This window comes from Lepidochelys kempii, chromosome 2 (genome assembly GCF_965140265.1).
Source record: "Lepidochelys kempii isolate rLepKem1 chromosome 2, rLepKem1.hap2, whole genome shotgun sequence".
NCBI classification, from domain to species: domain Eukaryota; kingdom Metazoa; phylum Chordata; order Testudines; family Cheloniidae; genus Lepidochelys; species Lepidochelys kempii.
In genome coordinates this window covers 257311288-257334016 of record NC_133257.1, presented here as the reverse complement: position 1 = coordinate 257334016, position 22729 = coordinate 257311288, and the positions used below count along the sequence as shown (strand labels likewise).

The following is a 22729-nucleotide window of genomic DNA, read 5'->3' as shown; positions in this document are numbered from 1 at the left end:
CCACTTTGACCCCTGCTGGGAGCAGGAAGAGCCAGCCTGTGACGAGGTAGAGAGCTGCTGGCCCTGACGGTGTTTGTAGCCCTGGCCCTTTTTCTGGAAGGAATCCTGCCTAGGCTGGCTACGCTGCTGGTGGGGAGGTTGCGGCTTAAACTGCTTCCTCTGCTGCCCTGGGGTGTACAGGCCCAGGGTTTTGAGTGTGTTGCGTGAGTCCCTTAGCCCATGCAGCTTGTCATCTGTTTTCTCCGCAAACAGAGCTTGGCCATTGAAGGGGAGGTCCTGGATGGACTGTTGGACCTCTAATGACAAGCCTGAGGACTGCAGCCATGCTGCCCTCCTCATTGTTATGGCTCATGATTCGCCACCCTCAGCTGAAGGCTTGATGATGAATAAACCTTCCTCCCAAAAAGATCCAGTTTCTTTACCTCTTTATTTTTGGGAGTAGCCCCCGGTTGTCCCTGCCTTTCCTGCTCTTTGACTGCAGACACCACTAATGAGTTCGGGGCAGGGTGGGTATAAAGGTATTCATACCCTCTTGCAGGCACATAGTACTTGCACTCCACACACTTGGAAACTGGGGTTAGCGATGAGAGGGTCAGAGGGCTTTGGTAATCTTGGCCACCCCCTCATGTACTGGCAGTGCGAGTCTAGCCAGGGCTGCCAAGTTGAAGATGTTGAAGAGGGTGTCCGAGGGCTCCTCCAGCTTCTTGGTTTCTAGCCCCAAGCTCGAGGCTACCCACCTTTGGCATCGTCCTGGGGGACCGTAGGTGGAAGCCCCATGATGTCCTCATCAGGGGATGAGGAGGATGATGCAGGTGCAGCAGACATCATGACCTCTATGACCTGCTCAGCCAGGCCTTCGTCCCCCAGTTGTTGCATATGCGGTGTCCCAGGCATGGTGGCCTCTGTCTCAGGCAGGCAGGAGACCATAGCAGAGGGCTTGTCGGAGCCTCCTGACACCAATTTATGCCCTTGGGATGGCTGCAGGAACCCCCACGGGTTTCAAGGGTGCCATGGCATAGGCCATTGGCCCTGGGGCCAAGATAGTCCCGCCAGTGCCGCAGGAAGGACTGGTGCCGCCAGTGGAGGATCTTGACCCACCTGCAGGGGTTCCTGGTCCAACTCTGAGCCCAGGGATGGAGGGCCATGTTCTGGAGACCAGGACTTTACCAAGGCCAACCAGCTGTCTCGGTTCCAGCTGTGCCCACTGTCATGCTCCGAGTGGGATCTTTACGCGGGCGACAACCTACTGTGTCGAGATCCCGATGACTGGCATTGGCATTCAGCGGATCCACAACAGTACCCCAGAAATCTACGCTGAACACTTCCTGACCAGTGCTGAATTATAGAGCAGGAGCAAGAGCATGACCGATGCCATGATGATGAGTGTTGACACAGGCACGGCGACCTATGTCGGTAGGCTGGTGACCGGTACTGAGAATCCCGATGGAGGATTTCACAGAAGCAGCATTGATCTGAAGAGGAGCTGCTACAACGCTCCCGGTACTGAGAATCCCAATGGAGGCTTTCAAAGGGGAGCTGCTACAATGCTCCCGGTACTGGGGTCGCAGGGTTGTGCATGCCTTGGTAGGTCTACACCACCTTGCCAGACTCAGATTCTTAGAGCCCGCAGAACAATAGCCAGAATCCGGAGACTGGCGCTGAGGGCTCTGACTAGTAGGCAGCCCTACATCCAAGGCGCAGTGGCTCTGTGCGGGTGAGCGCTGGCAGGATGCTCCCTGGGGTGACGAGCAGTGCCACACTGACAGGGACTGAGGGGGTGGTCCAAAGGCAGACTTACCCCTTGATTTGGGAGCTGCCGTTACCGGTGTTAGATATCCTGTGCCACCTGCAGGGCCTCTGGGGTCAACGGCATCGCCAGGTGCCAGACTCCCATGCTGCTATCCGGGATAGTGGGCGCGTCCCAGGATGGGCTAACCCGCTCAACAGAACCTGCGGCCTGACTCCCACTTGGAGGTGATGAGCCTCACTTTGTGGGTCTAGGCTTGCCTCCTGCCCTCTCCTTGTCCTTGTGAGCAGGAGACCGACCTCTCCCAGTCTTCCTCTTCTTACTAGCAGGTGCTGGGGAGGTGGATGACGGCACCAGCAGGGCGCTCCGCCCAAAGCCACGGTGCTGAGCACGGAGTCAGATTTCGGCTGCTCCAGTGCCGGTGTCAGTGCCGACTCCATAAGGAGTGCTTTAAGTTGGATGTCCCACTCTTTCTTCATGCCAGGCTTAAAGCTCCTGCAGATGTGACACCTGACACTAATAGGAGACTCCCCTAAATACCTTAAATAACTAATGTGTGGATCACTGACCAGTATAGTTTTCCTATAACGGTCACAGTTCTTAAAACCCGGGGACTGGGTCATGCCCCATCCCAAGGCTAGGTCCCATCTGGTACACTAACTAAAAACACACTAAGGGAACTAATACTAAATGATATAACTATTTATGATAGAAAGTTCGCAACAAACAGTTTCTAGAGAAGGAAAGGTTTGCCGAAGCAAAGGAACTTTCCAGCACTGGCACTGGAGGTAAGAAGGAACTGAGGGTAGGGGGCACCAGAGCCAGTCCCCTACAGATACCACTGAGGGGAAAACTTCCGGCACCGGTGCATGTGGTGAGCACACACCTAACATGGAATGGACATGAGCAAACACTCGAAGAAGGAGGACTGGATCCTGCAAGATTTGGAGAACTTTGCAGTCTCAAGCCATGTCCTATAGTGTGCAAAACAGCCTTAAATTCATCTTAAAGAGCTAGTAGGGAATCCTCTAGTGGTGAGAACCCAGCATAGTGGCCTCAATATCACAAGCTTCTCAGCCCCTGGAATAGAGTGTGTGGCCAGGGAAAAGGGGAATGGCTGATATATCCCTATGCTTTAGTGATTTCAGCTGCTGGAACAACTCAATGGGGCTGTGAGCTACTGGTATAATATACATTGTATTGGGGGACTGAGCCAGTATATGGTGACTTGTGGAATGAGAGAGAGAAAAGATGTCTTAAAGCTACCTTTTCACTCACCTCATGAGCAGCCCAGGATCTGGCCCAAAGTGTATAACTTTCATTAGTCATATGCAGTAGGTCTGGAAACCAAGAGGGATTCTTCCTTTCAGTCTTTCAACTTATAAGAAATCTTTTCCAAATATGCTAATACCTCCATCTCTACATGGATCTCTTTTGCACTCCTCTACATGCAACTATTTTGTACTTAGCCCTTCTACAGATTTTCACTGTTCTTACACTATTATGCAATATTAAAACTAGCTGTCAATAAACTCTTAACAGCATTCTGGATCAAATGCTGCCCTTAGTTACACCTCTGTAACACCACTATCTTCAGTTTGGTTGCATAGGTGTAACTGGGGGCAGAAGCATCTATATTATCATCACAATTTGTTACACTTTCAGGAATAAATGTGCTGGATGATATTCAGGTGGAACTTGAGCTAGAACAGTACTTTCTCAACTCACCAACAGCAGGATTTGCTTGATTACTGTATTTCCAAGCTAATTCATAATTAGTTGCAGCATCCTTATAGGCCTGTTCTTTCTCCATGATAAAACCCATATATTCATAAGCTTTTGAACAAGACTAAAAAAACCAAAACCACAAAATGTTACATCATTATTGAGAATACTTAGCATACCCAAATGTCATAACAGCATTGATTTTTCATATCTTAGTGAATTTAAATTGTGATCAAGATTGTAAATACAGGGCTCAAATTACATTTTCCATTGAAATATAAATGTAAAATTGCACTGTTTCCTATATCTGTTTTTTTTGTTAAATGTATAGCTTGATGTTTTATTCTTAAGATAATAACAAGATGTGTACTAAAACACAGAATGTGCAACATGACCAAGTTAACATTACCATTGTGAGCTTAACTTTTGCATTTCCTGGCTTTTTGTGATTTAAAATGTGCAACCTTAATGTTGCATTAACTGTCTGTGTGTGTGTGTGTTTAGGATCACAATAGTAAAATCAATAATGAAACTCTCACCAATTTCAATGTGATGAAGATTTTGCCATTAACTATCATTAAATTAATTATTATCCATTACCTACTTTTATTGTAGATCAGGTTCTAAATTACAGCTGTTACTTTTGGGGTTATTGTAAATGGCTATTAATGAAAAACTCTATTTGTGTTCAAATCCCTAACCGGTCACAATGTTTTCTGACCTTTCAAGATCTCCTTGTAAACACCTCCTTTTCCTCTCACCTTATTATATTGTAAGCAGCGTTTCAGTTGTTCAGTTGCAAGATCATACTTTCCGCTTTTGCAGTATATATCAGACAATAACATCCAACTTTTTTCTAACTCTTCAGCATCAGACAAAGTCCAGTTAGCTTTGGCTAACCGTTTTAGCTGGGTTCTGGCCTTGGGAGTCTGTTTTAGAATCATATAGGCTTGGGCCATTGCCAAAATAGCTGGAACATTTTCCCTCTAAGAAATAAAAGCAGAAATACTATTGTTTAAACATTACACTCTTTCCAAGGTCTAGAAACATTACTGGTTTTATTGTCTTACTTTAAAAGTTAACAGCTTTCATTGTTAAACCAAATTTCATTTGGATTATTAAAAACAACATGGTTGTCAAGAGACTGTTAAATAAACTTTAGTATTTCCCTTACGTTATCTAGTCTGCCATAAACAATTAGAGATGACAATCTAATACCCCAATACTTGCAACTGAATCCATTTAGACAGACCATTATGATCATACAGTGTAGATGGATCTACAGATGAAAGCATTATATGAGAGTTAAGTATTTTATTATGATGATGATTAAGAATGAGAAGTCAATGGGACTCCAAGCACACTCAAGATCCATGTGTGGATCCTACTGTAAAACTGAGGTCCTAGGGGTATTGGTATTTGGGGTGACAAGGTAATTGTTAAAAACAAACTACCTCAAATTTAACTATGACATTCTAATATGTTTACAAAGAATGTCCCCTCTTTGTCCCCATGAAAGCACCTAGGATGGGTGTGTACAATAACAAAGCACAGTACAAAACAGAACCCCCCCCACTAATATAATGAAAAACAAACAAAATGGTAAACTCAAAACCAGAAAGCTAGGAAGGTAAAAGGAAAATGTTCTACATATGAAGGCCAACGGTGGTCACAATAAAAAACAACCTTTGAAAAAGAAGAGTTTTCAGTTTTTTCTTAAAAGTGAGTATAGAAAATACCAAGGGGAAAAACATTCCATATCCTAGGAGGCCATGGCAGCAAACACACGACTGCAATGATGCAGTCCCTTGGAGCTGGGTGTTGTCAGAGTGTGCTAGCACAGTTGTGCAGTGCAGTACAGCACAACTTTGACTATCCAACCCCCAACTATCCAAAGCGCTTTGTGAACCAAACCAGGGTCTGGGGCTCAATTCTGCAAAGTGCTGAGCATTTTACCTCCTATTTAGCAAACTTTAAGCATGCATGGGAAGTCAATAAGAGTACTGATTTGTTTACAATTAAGCAGGTCATAAATAATTCACTTGATTAGGACCGAAGTGCTCAGCAGCATGTAGGATCAAACTCCTGTTCCCAACACTTAGTTGACTACAATGAAAATTCCCTTAATTAGCCAAAACCTCAATAATCCAAATTTAATCATGCACTTCATATAATTAAAGCATTCATCAATGAAAATGAAAAAACCTTAGCTATATTCTTTTCATAATATTAAGAATAACTTGATCTGACTTAACTCCAGACTATGTTGAAAGTACAATATATATCCTACTACCACTTATTTCCATTCTGGCTGTAGCAGCTTTGCTACTGAGTACCAGTTGTTGAAAAGCCTGTACATTTGTACATCTATTAAGAGTGACTAGCTATTTTTCCACAATTTGCAAATAAAACATATCCTTTTGAAAATTTAGTCCATTAAGTTTTCAAAACTTTGGGTAAAATCCTGCCTCTATTGAAGTCAATGGGAAAAACTCTGTTACTTCAGTGAGGCTAGGATTTCAACCACTGACTTTGTAGAAACGGTTCCTTCTGAGATCAAAGTACAGTGATGCTGGCAGAATGACAACAAAAAGAAAGTTAAGCAGACATTCTACAGCTTCATCTCTATCCTGCTGATGTTGCAGCTTGCAGTTTTCTCTCTCTTACTGATCCTTTAACAAGGAAATAACAAAACACACATTAAACAGTAACACCTTATTATGCCTATTAAATTAATTTCAAAGCTCTTATCGTTTTAAAATTATGGAGAAAATGGGTGGCCACTCAATTGAAAATACTCCTAGTAAAAACCAAAATGTTATCTATTAGCATTTTACAACAGAAGGGAACCTAAGATGAATTGAAGAATTTTCTTACCTCATTTTGGGCCATTTCTACAAATACACTGAGGGCTTTCTCCACATTAACTTTGTCTTTTGTGGCCACCAGACAGCAGTTCTGTAACATCTTCATCTGATTTTGTCCCTTTTGTGAGTGAGGATAAAACTCTTTAAGCAGTTTCTCAGCTGTGCGTATCCCATGTTGCTCAGATTCTCTCTTCTCTTTTAAGTTACTGTTAAAATTATCATTGAATATCATACATGATGATTCCTAGAGTGTCAAATCCTGTCTAATGATAAAGCAATATCTTTTAATTCTAATAGCACCATATTTAACAGAGCAGATTTGCATTTCTTCTTCTAAATACCTCATAATTCACACATATTAGATTACAGACTATTGACCCTTCCAGACCAGAGCTGAAGCACCTTAAACTGCGACTCCCCATGTATCTATTCTGTGTCTAAATACAGGCCTTCAGCCTCCAGGTCTCTCAGTCCAGTATTTTCCACGAACATTAAAATTCATCTCCTTCTTTTTAAACCCACAAATATGGCAAATGTTTCTATTTTCTGTTAGTGACTATAGCATAGAGTGCACAGCTGAACTGAAATACTGTGTTTAGCCTCTCTTTACACATGTAGCGGGGAAAGAAATTACCAGAGCTTTATGCTAGTCTTAGACATATAATGGAAAATGAATTTGATATTCTATTACATATCTCTATTACAAACTGTTTCCATAAGTGTTGGGTTTCTCTTTTACCTGTTCTCTTCATTGAGGCTTTCAAACACTTCTCCTCCTATTATCTCATTATCAGGATTTAGGCAGATCTGAATCATATTGTTGATGGCTCTCTGGCCCCAGTCACTATCCTTTCGAGCTTTGTTGAAATATTTCAGTGCCTGATTGGGCTGTCCCATGTGCCTGTTTGGAGAGAATACGTAATATGCAGTTGCAAGAGTGTAGGGTGATCATCAATCTTAACAATAACATTTCCATATTTATATACATAAAAGCACTAATGAAAAAGGCCTTTGTCAGCGTGGAAAAATCTTGTAATATTTGTTATACGTACAGAACATTTCTACATATGGATTCTATGAAAAATAGGAATAAAAAAGTGCATAATCTGCACCAGATACTTGTTTAGTTTACTTTATAGTGTACTGATATTCTTGTGTGTGACGATTCTTTTACTGTAATGTATACTAATTCTTATTACTTATTGTTCTATGGATGATATTCCTGTTTTCCTGTATGTGTTTGTCTTTTTTTGATATATTAATGTAAAATCAAACTAACGGTACAGAAAGCCACATAAATATAAAATGTTATATGAATATATTATTTAAATGTGGTTGTGGTTCTGTTCTTTGCTAATATTATCAGAGTCTGGCAAAGGCCTCAATTATATAGCAACCGTACCAGACCTAACATGAAGGAGAAGGAAAGGGAAGTTAAAAGATACTCAGTTCAAGAAAGCACTTAAGAAAGTGCTTAAATTAATTCGTTTTCAGGAAACCACTTGAGCATATGCTTAACTTTAAGCATATATTTAATCTCATTGACTTCAGTGGGATTTAAGCATGTGTTTAAATTCTTTCCTGAATAGGGGTGCATACTTGAACTGGGGCCTCAGTGAGCATTGCTGGAATCTTGGAATGCTAGAGGTTGCACAGACCATGTACACTTAAAAAATGAACAAACAAAAATACCAGAAACAAAATCCTAACGAAACAAAACGCTCCACTGAGCTCAAAATTCTCCCCCTAGGGGAGAATACAAGATGTTAGTCAATTTTTTCACGATTTTTTCACGGCGGTCACAGAAGTCACAGAATCCGTGACTTCCAGTGACCTCAGCCCGCAGCAGACGGGAGCTGCAGGGTCCCCCTGCCAACAGCAGTGGGAGGACCCCAGAGCTCCCAGCTGCCGTGGGGTTACCCTGGAGCTTGTGGGTGGCAGGGGTACCTTGCAGCTCCCGGCTGCCACAGGCAGTGGGGGGCCCCGGAGCTCCAAGTCCCCCAAGGTGGTGGGAGCCCCGGCTCCAAGCAGGCCCCTGCAGCTGCCTTGCTGCTGCGGGGTGGTGTGGGGGACCCCACAGCTGAGCTCCCCATTTTGTCATGGATATTTTTAGTAAAAGTCACAGACAGGTCACAGGCAATAAAGAAAAATTAACGGAAGCCTGTGACCTGTCCGTGACTTTACTAAAAATATCTGTGACAAAATCTTAACCTTATTTATGCACTACTGGAAGGTGGTCAGATACTACCATGATGAGTGTGGAATATGAATCTATACAGAATAAAGAATAGGACCTCCTTTGCTGACTGCTGACTGGAATAACTGGTGGGCAGCATTTTTACTTGGGAAGGAGTAGCGCACAACAGTTAGTAGGGGGCCTGGCTCATGCCCTACCCTGTTACTGCTGTCCATGATGGTCAAAAAATCTTGAGAGGTAGGTAAATTCCACCACAATCATATTAAGAAGCCAAGACCCAGGAACTGAAAATCCTGCACAGATGATATCTACAGAATAAGTATTTTTATTGCCTTTTTCCTTTTAGCACTACAAAGCCATCACAGCTAAGAGTAAGTCAGTTTTGCATTGTATTCCAACTTGTGCATCAACACATTTGTTAAGTTCCAATCAATTACACCTGTGGAACGCCCTTCTGATAATCAGGATGCACAGATATTACTGAGGGTATAATTTGACTACAGTACATTTTCACAGATGTGAACAAGGAGCATTTCGGCCTATGGAACCTTTATTATTCATGAGAAGGAAAGAACCCAGCTTGATCGGCCAGATCCCAGATTAAGTCTGCAGGGCTAACAGTTAGTAGAAAAACATCTTTTGACTTGTGCTAGTTTGATACTTGAATCACTGAAACATAGTATATATGGAACCCTGCAATGCCATTTTTAGAGTCACATTTTCAAGTAGAGACAGACCTCAAGGTAAGGAGGCTAAGTGCTGCTTTGATTTATCAATCTGTGAAACAAGTAAAATATCTATCTGAGGTGCTTTGTGGGGCTCACATGTTTGGAAAGTGCTTTGAGATCCCCAAATGAAAAGGTGTTATATAAAGCAGAAACTATTCTTCATTATTTGACCCTCAGAACATGAAGTTTAATATATTATATCCAAATATCTTGGGTGAAATCCTGGCCTCACTGAAGTCTATGGGACTTCTGCCTTTGACATCAAAGGGGCCAGATTTCACTCCTTGGTTTTAGAGCCATGTAAAATATTTACAATCAAACCTCAACTCTCTTGTACTGAGTCTGATATATTCAAGTCAACTGACTTTGTTCTATTCTATTCAGGTTCTTACATACAACCAACTACTTTCCTATGTTCACCTGAGTTTCTTTTTCTATTCCAACATTGCCCTCTCCCACAAAAAGCCTTGAGCCCAGTAGAAAATTGAATTTGTATTAGAACTTTAACTTCCCAGCAAACCTGAGATGCTGGTTCACTTCCAGTTCTTCCAAACCAAATTGCAGGGCGCAGTTCTCAAAATGAACCTGAAACAGCACACATAAGCTATACAGGGGTTGCATAGCCTTATTCATCAGGGTATCTATAACATTGCTAAAGACTACTCAGTACAAATTACCAGCAGTAAAGTCCTTTGCAGTAGTTATAACCAGGCTCCAAAAGTACTCGAGTTGACTTTTTCTTAGCCATTTCAAAGAAATATGTAGCTTTATCAAGCTTACCACTTCTTCTTAGCAAATCTATTAACCTTTCCATGACGGAGAAGTTATCTAAAATGACATAACAATGTAACAAAGTAAGAAAGTAAACTTTACCTTTGTATTGAAAAAACTCAGGCTATCCGAATTCATGTTAAGCTTACACTTTAGTTTAAAATGTGAAAAAAGGCCATGTTTTGCTGTAGGCAGCTATCAGTAGGGTACTACAATGATGCCTGGAGGATTCAAAGCTGGGAAGAGACTAAGGCTTTCAAAAGGGAAAATGGCAGAGCTTCAAAGACACACAAGAGAACCCAATCCCCACCAACTTTTCCTGTTCTTCTGAAGTGCCAAGGCATAGTCTCCATCCCAAAGCTTCAGACCCATTCATCTTGTTCCTTTAAGTGTTGTGGGACTATAGAAGCTCCTTTTAATGAACAGAACATGCTACTTGGAAGTCTTATAGATGAAATTAAGACAACAGAGTTGTCACATATTTTCATTAGTTAACCTTATAAAAATAGGGTGAATCTAAAAAAACTCCACCTTATTTAAAAGTAGATACCTGGTGCTTTATCCAGAACATTTTGGTGAAGATTTATAGCTTGTTCATACTTCTGTTTTCTAAACATGAGGTCTGCCATCATCTAACAGAGCAGAAAAAAACTGCATTAAAAGTGACTGAGTTGAATTCCTTGAAAAGAACCAGAAATGTAAAAGTTATTTTAATCCTTCTGAAAATAGTCCTGACAACCAAAAAAGGATATGTTTTAAAAATAGCTGAGCATGAACTAGCATTAAACAATGTACCAAGTGAAAATATGAAATATGCAATAAAATAACTATGCACTATTCAGATAGACACTTGAATGTAAAGACCAGATGTTGCCTCTTGTTGGATTTGGGCCCAATTCTCTCATTTGTACTTCTAGGGCCCTGGGTATTCTCTGTTTCTGCAGCTGTGCATTTTACCATAGAATTCACCCCTTGCTAAAGAATTATGTTCCAAAAATCAAAGCTTTCAGTTAAAAAATATTTCTAATAATTATGGTTGCTGAAATAATCTAGAAAACAAACTAAGTGTAAACTGATGTGGTGCTGCCTTTTTAGTTGCAGACAAACATGAAACAGTAGTTTTGAGAGATGTGAACAGCCCCCTTCATTTAAATAGGTTGTTTTAACTCTGAAATATAAATAAGATCATTTCATTGTCAAGGGTATTAGCTATTTTCCTGCTGGTCATTTAGCAGAAATATGTACTGACATGCTTATGAAAAATGAAATTTCAGAACTGTTTAAATCAGCCTCTGAACCAGATGATTGAAAGAGAGCTAATGTAATGCTGATTTTTAAAAAAAGGCTCCAGAGGCGATCCTTGCAATTACAGGTCAGTCAGCCTAACTTAAGTACCAGGCAAACTGGTTGAAACTACAGTAAAGAACAAAATGATCACACACATAGATGAACACAATATATTGGAGAAGAGTCAACACAGCTTTTGTAAATGGTAACCATGCATCAGCAATCTATTTCAAGGATGTGAACAAGGGTGATACAGTTGAGATAGTCTACTTGGACATTCAGAAAGCCTTTGACAAGGTCCCTCACCTAAGGCTCTTAAGAAAACTAAGCAGTCATAGTTAAGAGCAAAGATCCTCTCATGGATCAGCAGCTGGTTAAAAGATAGGAAGCAAAGGGTAGGAATAAATGGTCAGTCTGCACAGTGGAGAGAGAGGTAAATAGCAGGTGTAGAGATAGGTTTGTAGAAGATTATAATTTAGAAATTCTCCGGAATTTAGAGATGTGCCCTGAAGGTGGGGATTGGGACATCATATGACTGCGTGCAGCAGTTCACCAGAGATGCTTTCCCGTTTGTTCTATTAAAGTTTTATTCCTTTCTCATTCACTTGTTTGCTATTTAATGAACCCAAAGATCATTAGAGCAGGGTCCCCCAAGGAGCTGTACTGGGACCTGTGTTGTTCAACATATTCATAAATTATCTGGAAAAGGAGGTGAACAGTTTGGTGGCAAAATTTGCAGATGATACAAAATTACTCAAGACAGTTAAATCCAAAGCTAAATGTGAAGAGCTATAGAGGGAGCTCATTAAACTGGGTGGCTGGGCAATAAAATGGCAGATGAAATTCATTGTTCATAAGTGCAAAGTAATGCACATGGGGAAAATATCCCAACTAAACATACAAAATGATGGGGTCTAAATTAGCTGTTACTACTCAAGAAAGACATATTGGAGTCATCGTGGACAGTTCTCTGAAAACATCTGTTCAATATGCAATGGCAGTAAAAAACAACAACAACAAATAACAGAATGTTAGGAACTATAAGGAAAGGAATAGATAATAAAACAGAAAATATCATAATGCCACTATATAAATCCATGGCATGCCCACACCTTGAATTCTGAATGCAGTTCTGGTTGCCCCATCTCTAAAAAGATATATTACAATTGGAAAAGGTACAGAGAAGGGCAAAAAAAAAATGATTAGGGGTATGGAACAACTTCCATATGAGGAGAAATTAAAAAGACTGGAACTGTTCAGTTTAGAAAAGAGACAAGTGAGGGGAGATATGACAGAGATCTATAAAATCATGAATGGTATGGAGAAAGTGAATGGAGAAGTGTTATTTATCACTTCATATAACACAAGAACCAGGGGTCACCCAATGAAATTAATAAGCAGCAGATTTAAAACAAACAAAAGGAAGCACTTCTTCACTCAGTACATATTCAATCTGTGGAACTTGTGCAATGAGATGTTGTGATGGCCAAAAATATAACTGCATACAAAAAATAATTAGATAAATTCATTGAGGATAAGTCCGTCAATGGCTATTAGCCAAGATGGTCAGGGACATAACCCTATGCTCCGGGTGTCCCTAAACCTCTGAATTCCACAAGCTGGGACTCGCTGACAGGGGATGGATCACTTGAAATTGCCCTGTTCTGTTTATCCTTTTTGAAGCGCCTAGCACTGGCCACTGTCAGAAGACAGGATACTGGGCTAGATGGAACCATTGGTCTAACTCAGTATGACCATTCTTATGTTCTTATCCCACTGCCCCAAGCTGCCTCTCCAAGAGCCCAAATGCCCAGCTGTCCCCTCCCAAGCTGCCAAAATCTCTAGCTTCATCAGAGACAGCTTCCACCATGCAGTTCGGTATTGCCACAGTGAAAATTTTCAGCATACTAAATGAAGTGTAATAAATGTAATGGAGCCAATATAAAAAAAACCCTGAATTGAATATTGTAATAAATAACACAATGGCTACTTTACTACTGTATTATTCATTATTATACTTAATTCAAAGAAAACTTCCATTAAGGTAACTCACATGTGTATGTGTTTATGGGATCAGTGTCTGTGTTGGGACTGAATTCTTCAAGCAAGTTATTCCTGGTACAAGTAGTTACTGCACTGATTGACCCATCACATGGCTAAAACATGCACTTCAGTAATAAGGTATACCCTGCTATTTCCTAGATTGAATCCCACTTGGAAGGGTTTTGAGATTCAGAGAGAACCTATAAAGCTAGCAGAGTTGAAGAAGGCTGAAAATGAATGAGATGGGGAAAGGTAGAAAGAAAAAGAGTAGAAGAAGGGTGAATGTTTACCTGAGTGTTTTCTGCTGGCTTTGTTTTTCCTGAACTGTTATTTTGAATAATATCAAAGGGTATTTTTCAACATAACAAATTAAAAGACACAATGAAACAAGTAATAATAATCATACAGACTTATCATGCAGTAAACTGCATTTTTGGAGGGGATCCAAACTCATTTTCAGGTGTCCCATTTCGTCTAATGACTCAGGGCTTGTCTACCTGGTGGGGAAATGGGCTTTACAGGAGTGTGGTATCTCAACCACACTAATGTGTTCACATTAATTGGTCGTGTGGACCCTGCTGGTGCACAGTAACGTAGTGCTGTTTGAAACAGTTAAAGCACACTAAGGAACCTTTAGTTTGCACCAGCAGGGTATATACATGGACCACTTAATGCACAACACATTTGTGCACTTTAGAAATCACAACTGCTATAGCACATTCTTCCACAATGTAAACAAGCCTTGTATCTCACTTATATGCAATACAACACTGACATGACACTTAGTGCCATGTGAAACATGGACTGAACTGCCAATCAGAGAAACTTTGCCCTGTGCTAAATTGATAGAAGTACATGATTACCCTCAAAAAAGCAAACACTTTTCCATTACTCATAGGTAAGTATATGTTTAATATTTTTTCTGCTCTTATGCAGATTGCTTTTTGGGAGGTATACATTTGCCTTTTACTTTCCCCTTACCTCCCTTTCCTCTGATTCTTCATGGAAAAAGTTTCATTAGTAGATGCAACCTATTTTGCTACCAATTGCAGTGTAGCTTCTTGGACATAAGACATATGCCAATACATAGAGGAATGTCTTTAGAATAGCCTAAAAATTGAAAACAATTCTTTAATCTGATCTGTAGATGATTAACTATTACCCATTTATACCATTGTTGCAATTTCGTTGCAATTGTCATCTTGAAGAAGCAGAGCACAATGATGTTCACATGACTCAATATCGCCTTGTGTCAAATAAAGGCAAGCCAACTGCAATAGTACCTGGGAGAATAAGGACAAGTAATTAAAGAAGGGAAATATTTCAATGATCAGTGTAATTGATATCGAGAGTCATATATATTTTTTCTTTCTTGATTGAGAATCCTATCTCAGAGGCTAGAGATGGAAAAGATTTCAGTGAAGTGACCTCAGGGATAAATTTGTCCCATAACAACATTTACATCACCCTCCTGATAAAGCGGAATGCTCCAACAGTAGTATGCTCTTCAGTGCTTTGTCTTGTCTAATTTTAATTGTCCCAAATGATGCGAATAGCATTATTTCTCTTAGAAATAAACAGCTCCAGTTGATTTGGGGCAAAACAGTTACAGAAAAGTCACAGTACATGCCATGTAACCTTTGGAAATGAGTGTGATTTACTCCAGGAAAACATGCATAGATTAATGTTGTTCTCATTTAAATGGAAGTTGCAGATGCTTGATCCTGTGACATGCCTGAGTGCCATCAGCTCTCAGTGAAGTCCGTTGAAGGGGTGACAAAGAGAAGAAGGCTAAGAGGTGACTTGATTACAGTTTATAAGAACCTAAATGGGGAACAAATATTTGATAATTGTTTTTTAAATCTAGCAGATAAAGCTCTAACTTGATCCAATGGCTGGAAGCTGAAGCTGAAACTAGGCAAATTCAGACTGGAAATAAGGCATGCATTTTTAAAAATGAGAGTAATTAATCACTGGAATAATTCACCAAGGGTCATGGTAGATTCGCTATCACTGGCAATTTTTAAACAAGATTGGATGTTTTTCCTAAGAGATCTGCTATAAGAATTATTTTGGGGAAGTTCTATGGTCTGTGTTATAGAGGAGGTCAAACTAGATGACAACAGTGGTCCATTAGTGGTCCCCTAGCCTCTGTTTGCCAGAAGCTGGGAATGAGCGACAGGGGATGGATCACTTGATGATTACCTGTTCTGTTCATTCCCCCTGGGGCACCTGGCATTGGTCACTGTCAGAAGACAGGTTTCAGAGTAGCAGCCGTGTTAGTCTGTATTCGCAAAAAGAAAAGGAGGACTTGTGGCACCTTAGAGACTAACCAATTTATTTGAGCATAAGCTTTCGTGAGCTACAGCTCACTTCAACGGAGTGAGCTGTAGCTCACAAAAGCTTATGCTCAAATAAATTGGTTAGTCTCTAAGGTGCCACAAGTCCTCCTTTTCTTTTTGTCAAAAGACAGGATACTGGGCTAGATGGACCTTTGGTTTGACCCAGTAGGGCCATTCTTATGTTCTTAATCTGGCCCTTGAATCTATGAAACTATAAAGTTGAGAGGGTACAGCATCCCAAAGTTGTGCTGATTACTGCACCCTTCTTGCAGAAAGGGAACATTGGCATCTAACTTGGCAAAATTCCCAAGGACTTCAATTGAGGTTCTGCCTGCACAGGGGGAATTTATCATCATATTCAAGACCATGTTGCAATGCTTAGTGGACCTGAGACTCTAACCCCCAAAACTGTAACGGGAGTTTTTCACATGTAAACCTTATAGGGCTGGGCCCTCTCTTTGTTGCTAATAGAAATATGTGCTTCAGAAGTTTAAGAAAAATGTATAATAGGAAAGGGCTTTTTTTCTGGAGGTAGGGGTTGGTATTTAATTTCTCTTAAAAAACCACTTTTTTTTTTATTGTACATATGCTCCATGTTTTTTTGTAACTGGATGAATTTGATAAAATAAATAAATGAAAAAGTGCTAGTAAGAGCCTGGACCAATATTTCCTTCTTAGATGTGATTTGTTTTCTTCTGGCTGCTATTCTGCTGAAATGCAAGTTTAAGAATTCACTCATGGTACTTTTTATAGTCTAAATATTCAAACATATTTTCATCACACCCTTCAAACAACAAAGTGGCTAACATAACTATTTTTCCAACTTAACGTGCACTTAAAGTACTGTTGAATAGATACTGACTTGGATTTAAGACAATACTTACTTTACTATCTGTCTGAGTATAAGATAGTGCGTCTTTATACCATTTAACGGCCTGTACATACTCTTTCTCGATTAGGTATTGCTCAGCAAACTGTACACAGATCAATGATGTCAACTGCTTCTGAGAAGGGATCAATTCAGGTTGTTCCAGAGGGATACGTTTCAGTATTCTCAACTGTATGTCAATGGCCTTATTGAATAAACAAATATACAAAGAGAGATTATAACTCAAACAGTAATGGAGTAACTATTTTAAAAGTTTTTCATGCAGCAGGAGGTCTAAAATTTATACTTGCTAAATTACTTAAGATGTTTCAAAAAGGTTTTTGTTATATTGTAAGTCCAATTTCCATTTCATTCTCTGCAGCTACTTTCTTTTTTAAAAGTAATGAAGTTATCTTAATATTTTGCAATATTGGATTTTAGGTTAGTTGGTTAAATTACTCCTGTTTCTTATAACCTTTTCATATTCTGGTGCATACAATTAGCTACTGCAGGCAATGGCTTGGTGCATCTGCTCTTTTACTATGCAACAGGTGAATATTCTCAAGGCCAAATTGACAATACCAGAAGGTTGGAGAATCAATATTTCTTCAGCCACGCTGGAGCAATGAAGATGATGACCTTGGCACGGGTCAGCTTGAGGATTACTTGCAAGATGATTGGAATCAGAGGGAAAGCATATAGGAGTGCACACTCACAACTCAGGTGAAAGGAGTCAGTCAGAGAGCCCGGATTGAGGCCTTCTCAGGAACAAAACAGACAGCATTTCTTGATGTTTCTCATAGTGAACAGATGTATTGCGGGGATGCCCCAAATTGCAAAGATGGACCGCAAGACACTGGGCTTCAGAGACCACTTGCAACTCAGGGCAAAATTCCCACTGAGGTGATCTGTGTGTTGATTCTCAGCCCCAAGTGAGTGATCAGCCACCAGATCAGCCACTCTCAACCCGGGGGGGGAAGAGGAGAAGAAGCAGCCTGATTGCTTCCTGACACAGCACTTTTGAGTGTGCTCCTCTCTGTCTGTTCACACAGAATATTAGGGTTCGAAGAGACCTCAGGAGGTCATCTAGTCCAATCCCCTGCTCAAAGCAGGACCAACACCAACTAAATCATCCCAGCCAAGGCTTTGTCATAATATATTGTGGTGGTATGGTCCATAAGAATGTGAACCATGGAGCCCCAATGTGATCTCAAAAGGCATGAAGTGTTGTAAGTGGCCCAAAGCTCCATATGAAATGTAGTTTCCTGTTCTGACCCTGAACTCTCAGTGACCCCAGACGTGCTCCCCAGCCTACCAAGGAGGCATCAGTGACAATGGCTCTGGTCAGTGGGGACCAAACAAAGGGAACACCCTGGCATTAATTGCATTGAGCTATCCACCACTGTAAGGAGTCCAGGATAGGCACAGGGAGCTGGACCAAACTGTCCAAGGGATGATGGGTGGATGATAAACTGTCCTCAGCCACATTTGGAAAGGGTGAAGATGTAACTTGGCAAATTGGACTACCTGCATGCAAGCAGCCCTGTGACCCAACAGCCTTAGGCACCCTCAAGCTGTAGTTTACTCCTGGGGGTATTCTGTGTGACTGCATACATGACAAAAACGCCCCTCCTCTGCAGAACTCCTGTGATTCCCTGCAGAAAATGGCAGGGAAGCAAAGGGATGCTGTCTGGGGGGAAGGCCCAACGATGGTCACATTTAGGGGGGACTGCCCCCCCCAAACAGAGGCGAGGCATAGGGGAGCACACAGAGTTATGTGCCACTGCTCCCTCATTTCTGCAAGTACAGAGCTGCCCAGCTGAAGGAGGCTACATCTGGGCTCCAGCTGACTCTGCAGCTGAATGCGTCCTCCTAGGTCCTAGTGCCAGTCGTGCTGCACTTCTGTGTGCTGGGGGCCTTCCTTTTTTCTCAAAAAGAAAAGGAGGACTTGTGCACCTTAGAGACTAACCAATTTATTTGAGTGTAGGCTTTCATGAGCTACAGCTCACGAAAGCTCATGCTCAAATAAATTGGTTAGTCTCTAAGGTGCCACAAGTCCTCCTTTTCTTTTTGCGAATACAGACTAACACGGCTGCTACTCTGAAATCTATTCCTTTTTTCTGTGGAACAGTGAGTGCCCGCAGTGGGGCTGTGGGAAATGAGGGAAGGGGGTGAAAGGAAAGGCAGTGGGGAGGGAAATGTGGGAGTGAGAGGGGGATGGAGAAGAAAAGGGGATCGGGGAATCGCAGGGGGAAGTGGGAGCCTGGCATGCAGTGTCCCCTCGGCAGCAGCTGGGGCTCTCCGTTAAGCAGGCCCATTGAACCCTGACAAGCCGTATCCCCCTATACCTGGACCCCTCTGATGAGACTTCCACACCCAGACCCCCACCCCACTGATCACCAGCAGCTGCACTGGACTCTTACCCTATCAAGCCCCACTCCCCCAGCACCTGGATCCCTTACTGATCCCCCACACCCAGACCCCCCCCCCCGTTGAGCCCCATCTCCCCACACCCAGACCCCAACCCCAACCCCATCCACTTTCACCTGGATCCCCTGAAAAGTCCCACTGCTCCCACACCTGGAACCCTGCAACGAGCTCCTGTGGATCAAGATCTCCCATTGAGCTGCCCACACCGATTGTCCCACCCTGAAACCTCTCACCCCACACATGGATCGCCCCACACTAAGCCCCTCCACACTTGGATCCTGCTGGGCTGAGCTTGCCCACCCACACCTGGTGTACTTGGTGCAGAGGGGTAGGGCCCCAGGGCATTTCTGGGGCAGGCTCAGCCCTTGCATTGTGTCAGGGTCAGGTGCAGACTCACTGCCGAGTCCCTGTACTGGGGGAAGTGGGGACTTCAGGGTGATCTCCCACCTCAATACAGCCAGTGGCCTGTGCTCCCACTGCCATGCTGGAGCCACATTTATTTATTGAGAAATAAAATTTGCAGAATTTTAAAATACCATGCGCATAATTTTTATTTGGTGCAGAATTTCCTCAGTAGTAGTAGTTAAAGGCTGAGAGTGCAGCTTCAGAGACAGATGACAAATCATCTGAAAATGGTCCATTGGCAGAAGCACTCTCAGACTTGTAGCTCTGTTAAGGCCCCAACCAATTCATTCTTTGAGTGGGGACCGACGGTGACCTGTTTCCATTGAGAATGAGATCCAGGCAATCAAGTAAGCATAGTGTGACATGTATGTGGGACAGAAATTCTTCCCTCAATTTGCCCCTCAATAACCAATCATCTTGGTATGGGAAGATACGAATTCCCCTCTTCCTGAGGTACACTGTCACTACAACCATGCATTTGGTAAAAACCCAGGGAGCAGAGGACAGACCAAAGCAGAGTATGGTATACTGATAATGGCCATGTGCCACAACGAATTGGAGAAACTCTCTGTGGCTTGGAAGAATTGTCACATGAAAATAATCGTCCTGACAGGCCAGAGCAGCAAACCAGTTATTCTGATTTAACACGGGAGGATAGTCGATAGAGTGATCATCTGGAATCTCACATATCTGATATATTTGTTGAGGTTGTGGAGGTCAAGAATTGGTTTCACCCTGCCTTTAGATTTGTGAACCAGAAAATACTGGAAATAAAATCAGTGGCCCCAGAGTTGCAGAGGGACCTCCTCCACAGCTCCCAATTCTAGTAATGACTGAATCTGCCCAAGGAGTAGTGCCTTGTGAGAGGGGTCTCTGAAGAGGGACAGGGTAGGAGGGCGGAGAGGTGGGATGGATAGCATAACATAACTGGATAGCATAACACAACCTGATGGTGCTTAGGACCTAGCTGCCAGGGCAGTTGAGCGCCAAACATCTTGAAAATGAGCAAGTCGGTCCCCAAATGCGGGGGACGGGTATATAGAGGTCACGACTGGATTACTGCCCTTGACAAAGAAGTCAAAACAGACTCTTGGTAGACACCGGGGGAGAACAAGTTGACTGGCCGAACCAAGGACCCAAAGGCCTCTGCCTCTGGGATCTATGACCCCTTCTGGAGTAGTCTTTCTGCCTCAAGGGAGGGAAGGACTGCCCGAAGGAGCATTGCAAGTGGTACTGTTGGTGCTGCTGCTAACTATCGAAATGGCATCTCTGCACTGCTGGAGTATACACCCACAGAGCGCATAGGGTAGAACTTGAACCTTTAAATGAGTTCAAGTTTTCATCAGTGAGTGAACTGATCAATCAAAGGACAGGTCCTCAGTAACCTGCTGCACACTGGGTGCAATGCCTGAATTTTGCAGCCAAGATGCCCTTTGCATGGTTACTGCTGAAGCCATAACTCTGGCCAATGTAACTGCCACATCCAAAGCAGTTTGCAAGGATGTCTTGACCACCAAACAGCCCTCAGCTACAAACACTCAAAATGTATCCCTGAAGGCTTCAGGTAACTGATCTACAAACTTAGACATAGCTGTCCAATTAATGAAATCATATTTTGACAGTAATGCCTGCTGGTTTGCAATATGCATTTGTAGGGAAGAGGAGGTTGAGATTTTTCTACCCATTAAGTCAGGCCTCTTGGACTCCTTGTCCTTGGGGGTAGATTTATACCTATCCTGCTGGGTCCTATCATTCACCACAGTCACTACCAGGGAATTGGGGACCAGGTGGGAATAGAAGCCCCCCAAACCCTGCATAGGTACCAAATAGCATTTCTATGAACTCTTCACCGCGGGCAGCACAAAAACCGGATTACTCCAAAGAACCTTTACAGGCTTCATAAATATATCTTTAATAGGAAGGGCTACTGTCCCCAGGGCAGACAGCTGGAGAATATCCAATAGTTTGTGAATATTCTCCTGCAGGAACTCTGCCTAGATGCCCAACATAGCAGCCACATGACACAAAAGGTCCTGGTAGCCTTGAAGTCCTCAGGCACTGAGGGAAAAGGGGAGCCTGGTACCATCAAATCATCGGGGGACAATGATGATTGTCACTTGCACTAGGGATGTGTTCTGCCCCTGAACTGTCAGACCTGGATGGGACAACTGGAGGCCACAAAGAGTGAGCATTGCGCTCCTACAGGTACTGCTAGGCAAAATTCTGTGGCTTCAGCACCCTACATAGGATACACAGCTGCATCTACTCAAAGAAGAAGTTAAGCTATTTTTACTGATAAATGATTAGGGAATATCTCTAGCATTGTATATGGCTTGTATAACCTCATGAATTACCTTGTTCAAAATTCCCATCACTTCTTCTTTTTTATTGTTTTTGTAAACCTTTGCTAGTAAAATCAGGCTCTTGACATCCTTCATCATGGAAGGCAAGTCATTAACTGAAAGATTAAAATGGTAATATGTTATCTTTCTAGTCTGACATTTTTCTGGATATCAGAAACAAGAATTGATGTTTGGAGTACACAATGAAGTATTTTTGTGTCACCCACAAATGTGTAAAACAAGGCCTGGGAGAGTGCCCTCATGCAAGGCAATTTAAATATTTATTGAATGCTCGCGCAAGTGTACTCAGTCTAGAAATATAATTAACTAGAATAATTATTTATGAAGAAATTAATGTTGTATATTTTAAAATGATTCACAGGCTTTGATACTACACAGAGCAAACTTAATAGAAAGGATGAATAATGCTACCAGAGTCATGGTTCATAGCTTGATTCAGAACTCTTTCTGCCTTGTTAAACTTCTTGAGTTTGAGGAGGAGTTCAGCAAGATCATGGCACAAGAAGTCCTGCTCACTCATCTTTAGAGCTACTTCATAATAATTAATAGCCTGCAAGGAAATTTAAAGAGGTCAATATAATATCCCAAATACAGAATTACACACAGTAGGTCAAAATGAAACATTCATATATAACTTCTGTCATCTATTTGATTATTTCTCTTTATTTCTTTGTTCTTATGATTTAAATGCTCAATGAATAAAATAAATACTTTGTTTTCAAGACCTTGCTATATTGATGAGTTTTCACATATGCTTGTCCAATTTTTCTGGCCAGTGTTGCATCTAAAGGATTCTTTCTTTGAGCTGCTTCGTATACTTCCACAGCTTTCTCTGGCTAAAAGTAAGTGACAGAAGTAGGAGTTATTTTCATGTGTAACATTAGAAGTTAGGAATATTTTTGCCAATGATTCAGCAACATTTATTGTATGCTATATACGTGCTAGTTATTAACTGA

At 41.8% G+C, this 22729-nt stretch overlaps 1 protein-coding gene across 3 annotated transcripts in view; it reads right to left on the bottom strand.

Moving 5' to 3' along the window:
- TTC21A (tetratricopeptide repeat domain 21A) overlaps positions 1-22729 on the bottom strand; it is a 60327-nt gene that overhangs the window by 4552 nt on the left and 33046 nt on the right. The window contains exons 17-27 of one of the 3 annotated variants that reach the window (XM_073334672.1): positions 22499-22609; positions 22185-22323; positions 21765-21868; positions 16592-16780; positions 14538-14648; positions 10586-10667; positions 9942-10092; positions 7079-7240; positions 6350-6545; positions 4234-4458; positions 3476-3596 (exon numbers count right to left, since the gene is read on the bottom strand). In XM_073334672.1, coding sequence (XP_073190773.1) covers positions 3476-3596; positions 4234-4458; positions 6350-6545; positions 7079-7240; positions 9942-10092; positions 10586-10667; positions 14538-14648; positions 16592-16780; positions 21765-21868; positions 22185-22323; positions 22499-22609 — 1591 coding nt within the window. Of the gene's footprint in view, positions 1-3475; positions 3597-4233; positions 4459-6349; positions 6603-7078; positions 7241-9941; positions 10093-10585; positions 10668-14537; positions 14649-16591; positions 16781-21764; positions 21869-22184; positions 22324-22498; positions 22610-22729 lie in introns of those variants that run through there. The other 2 variants (XM_073334673.1, XM_073334674.1) reach the window with 2 other exon arrangements.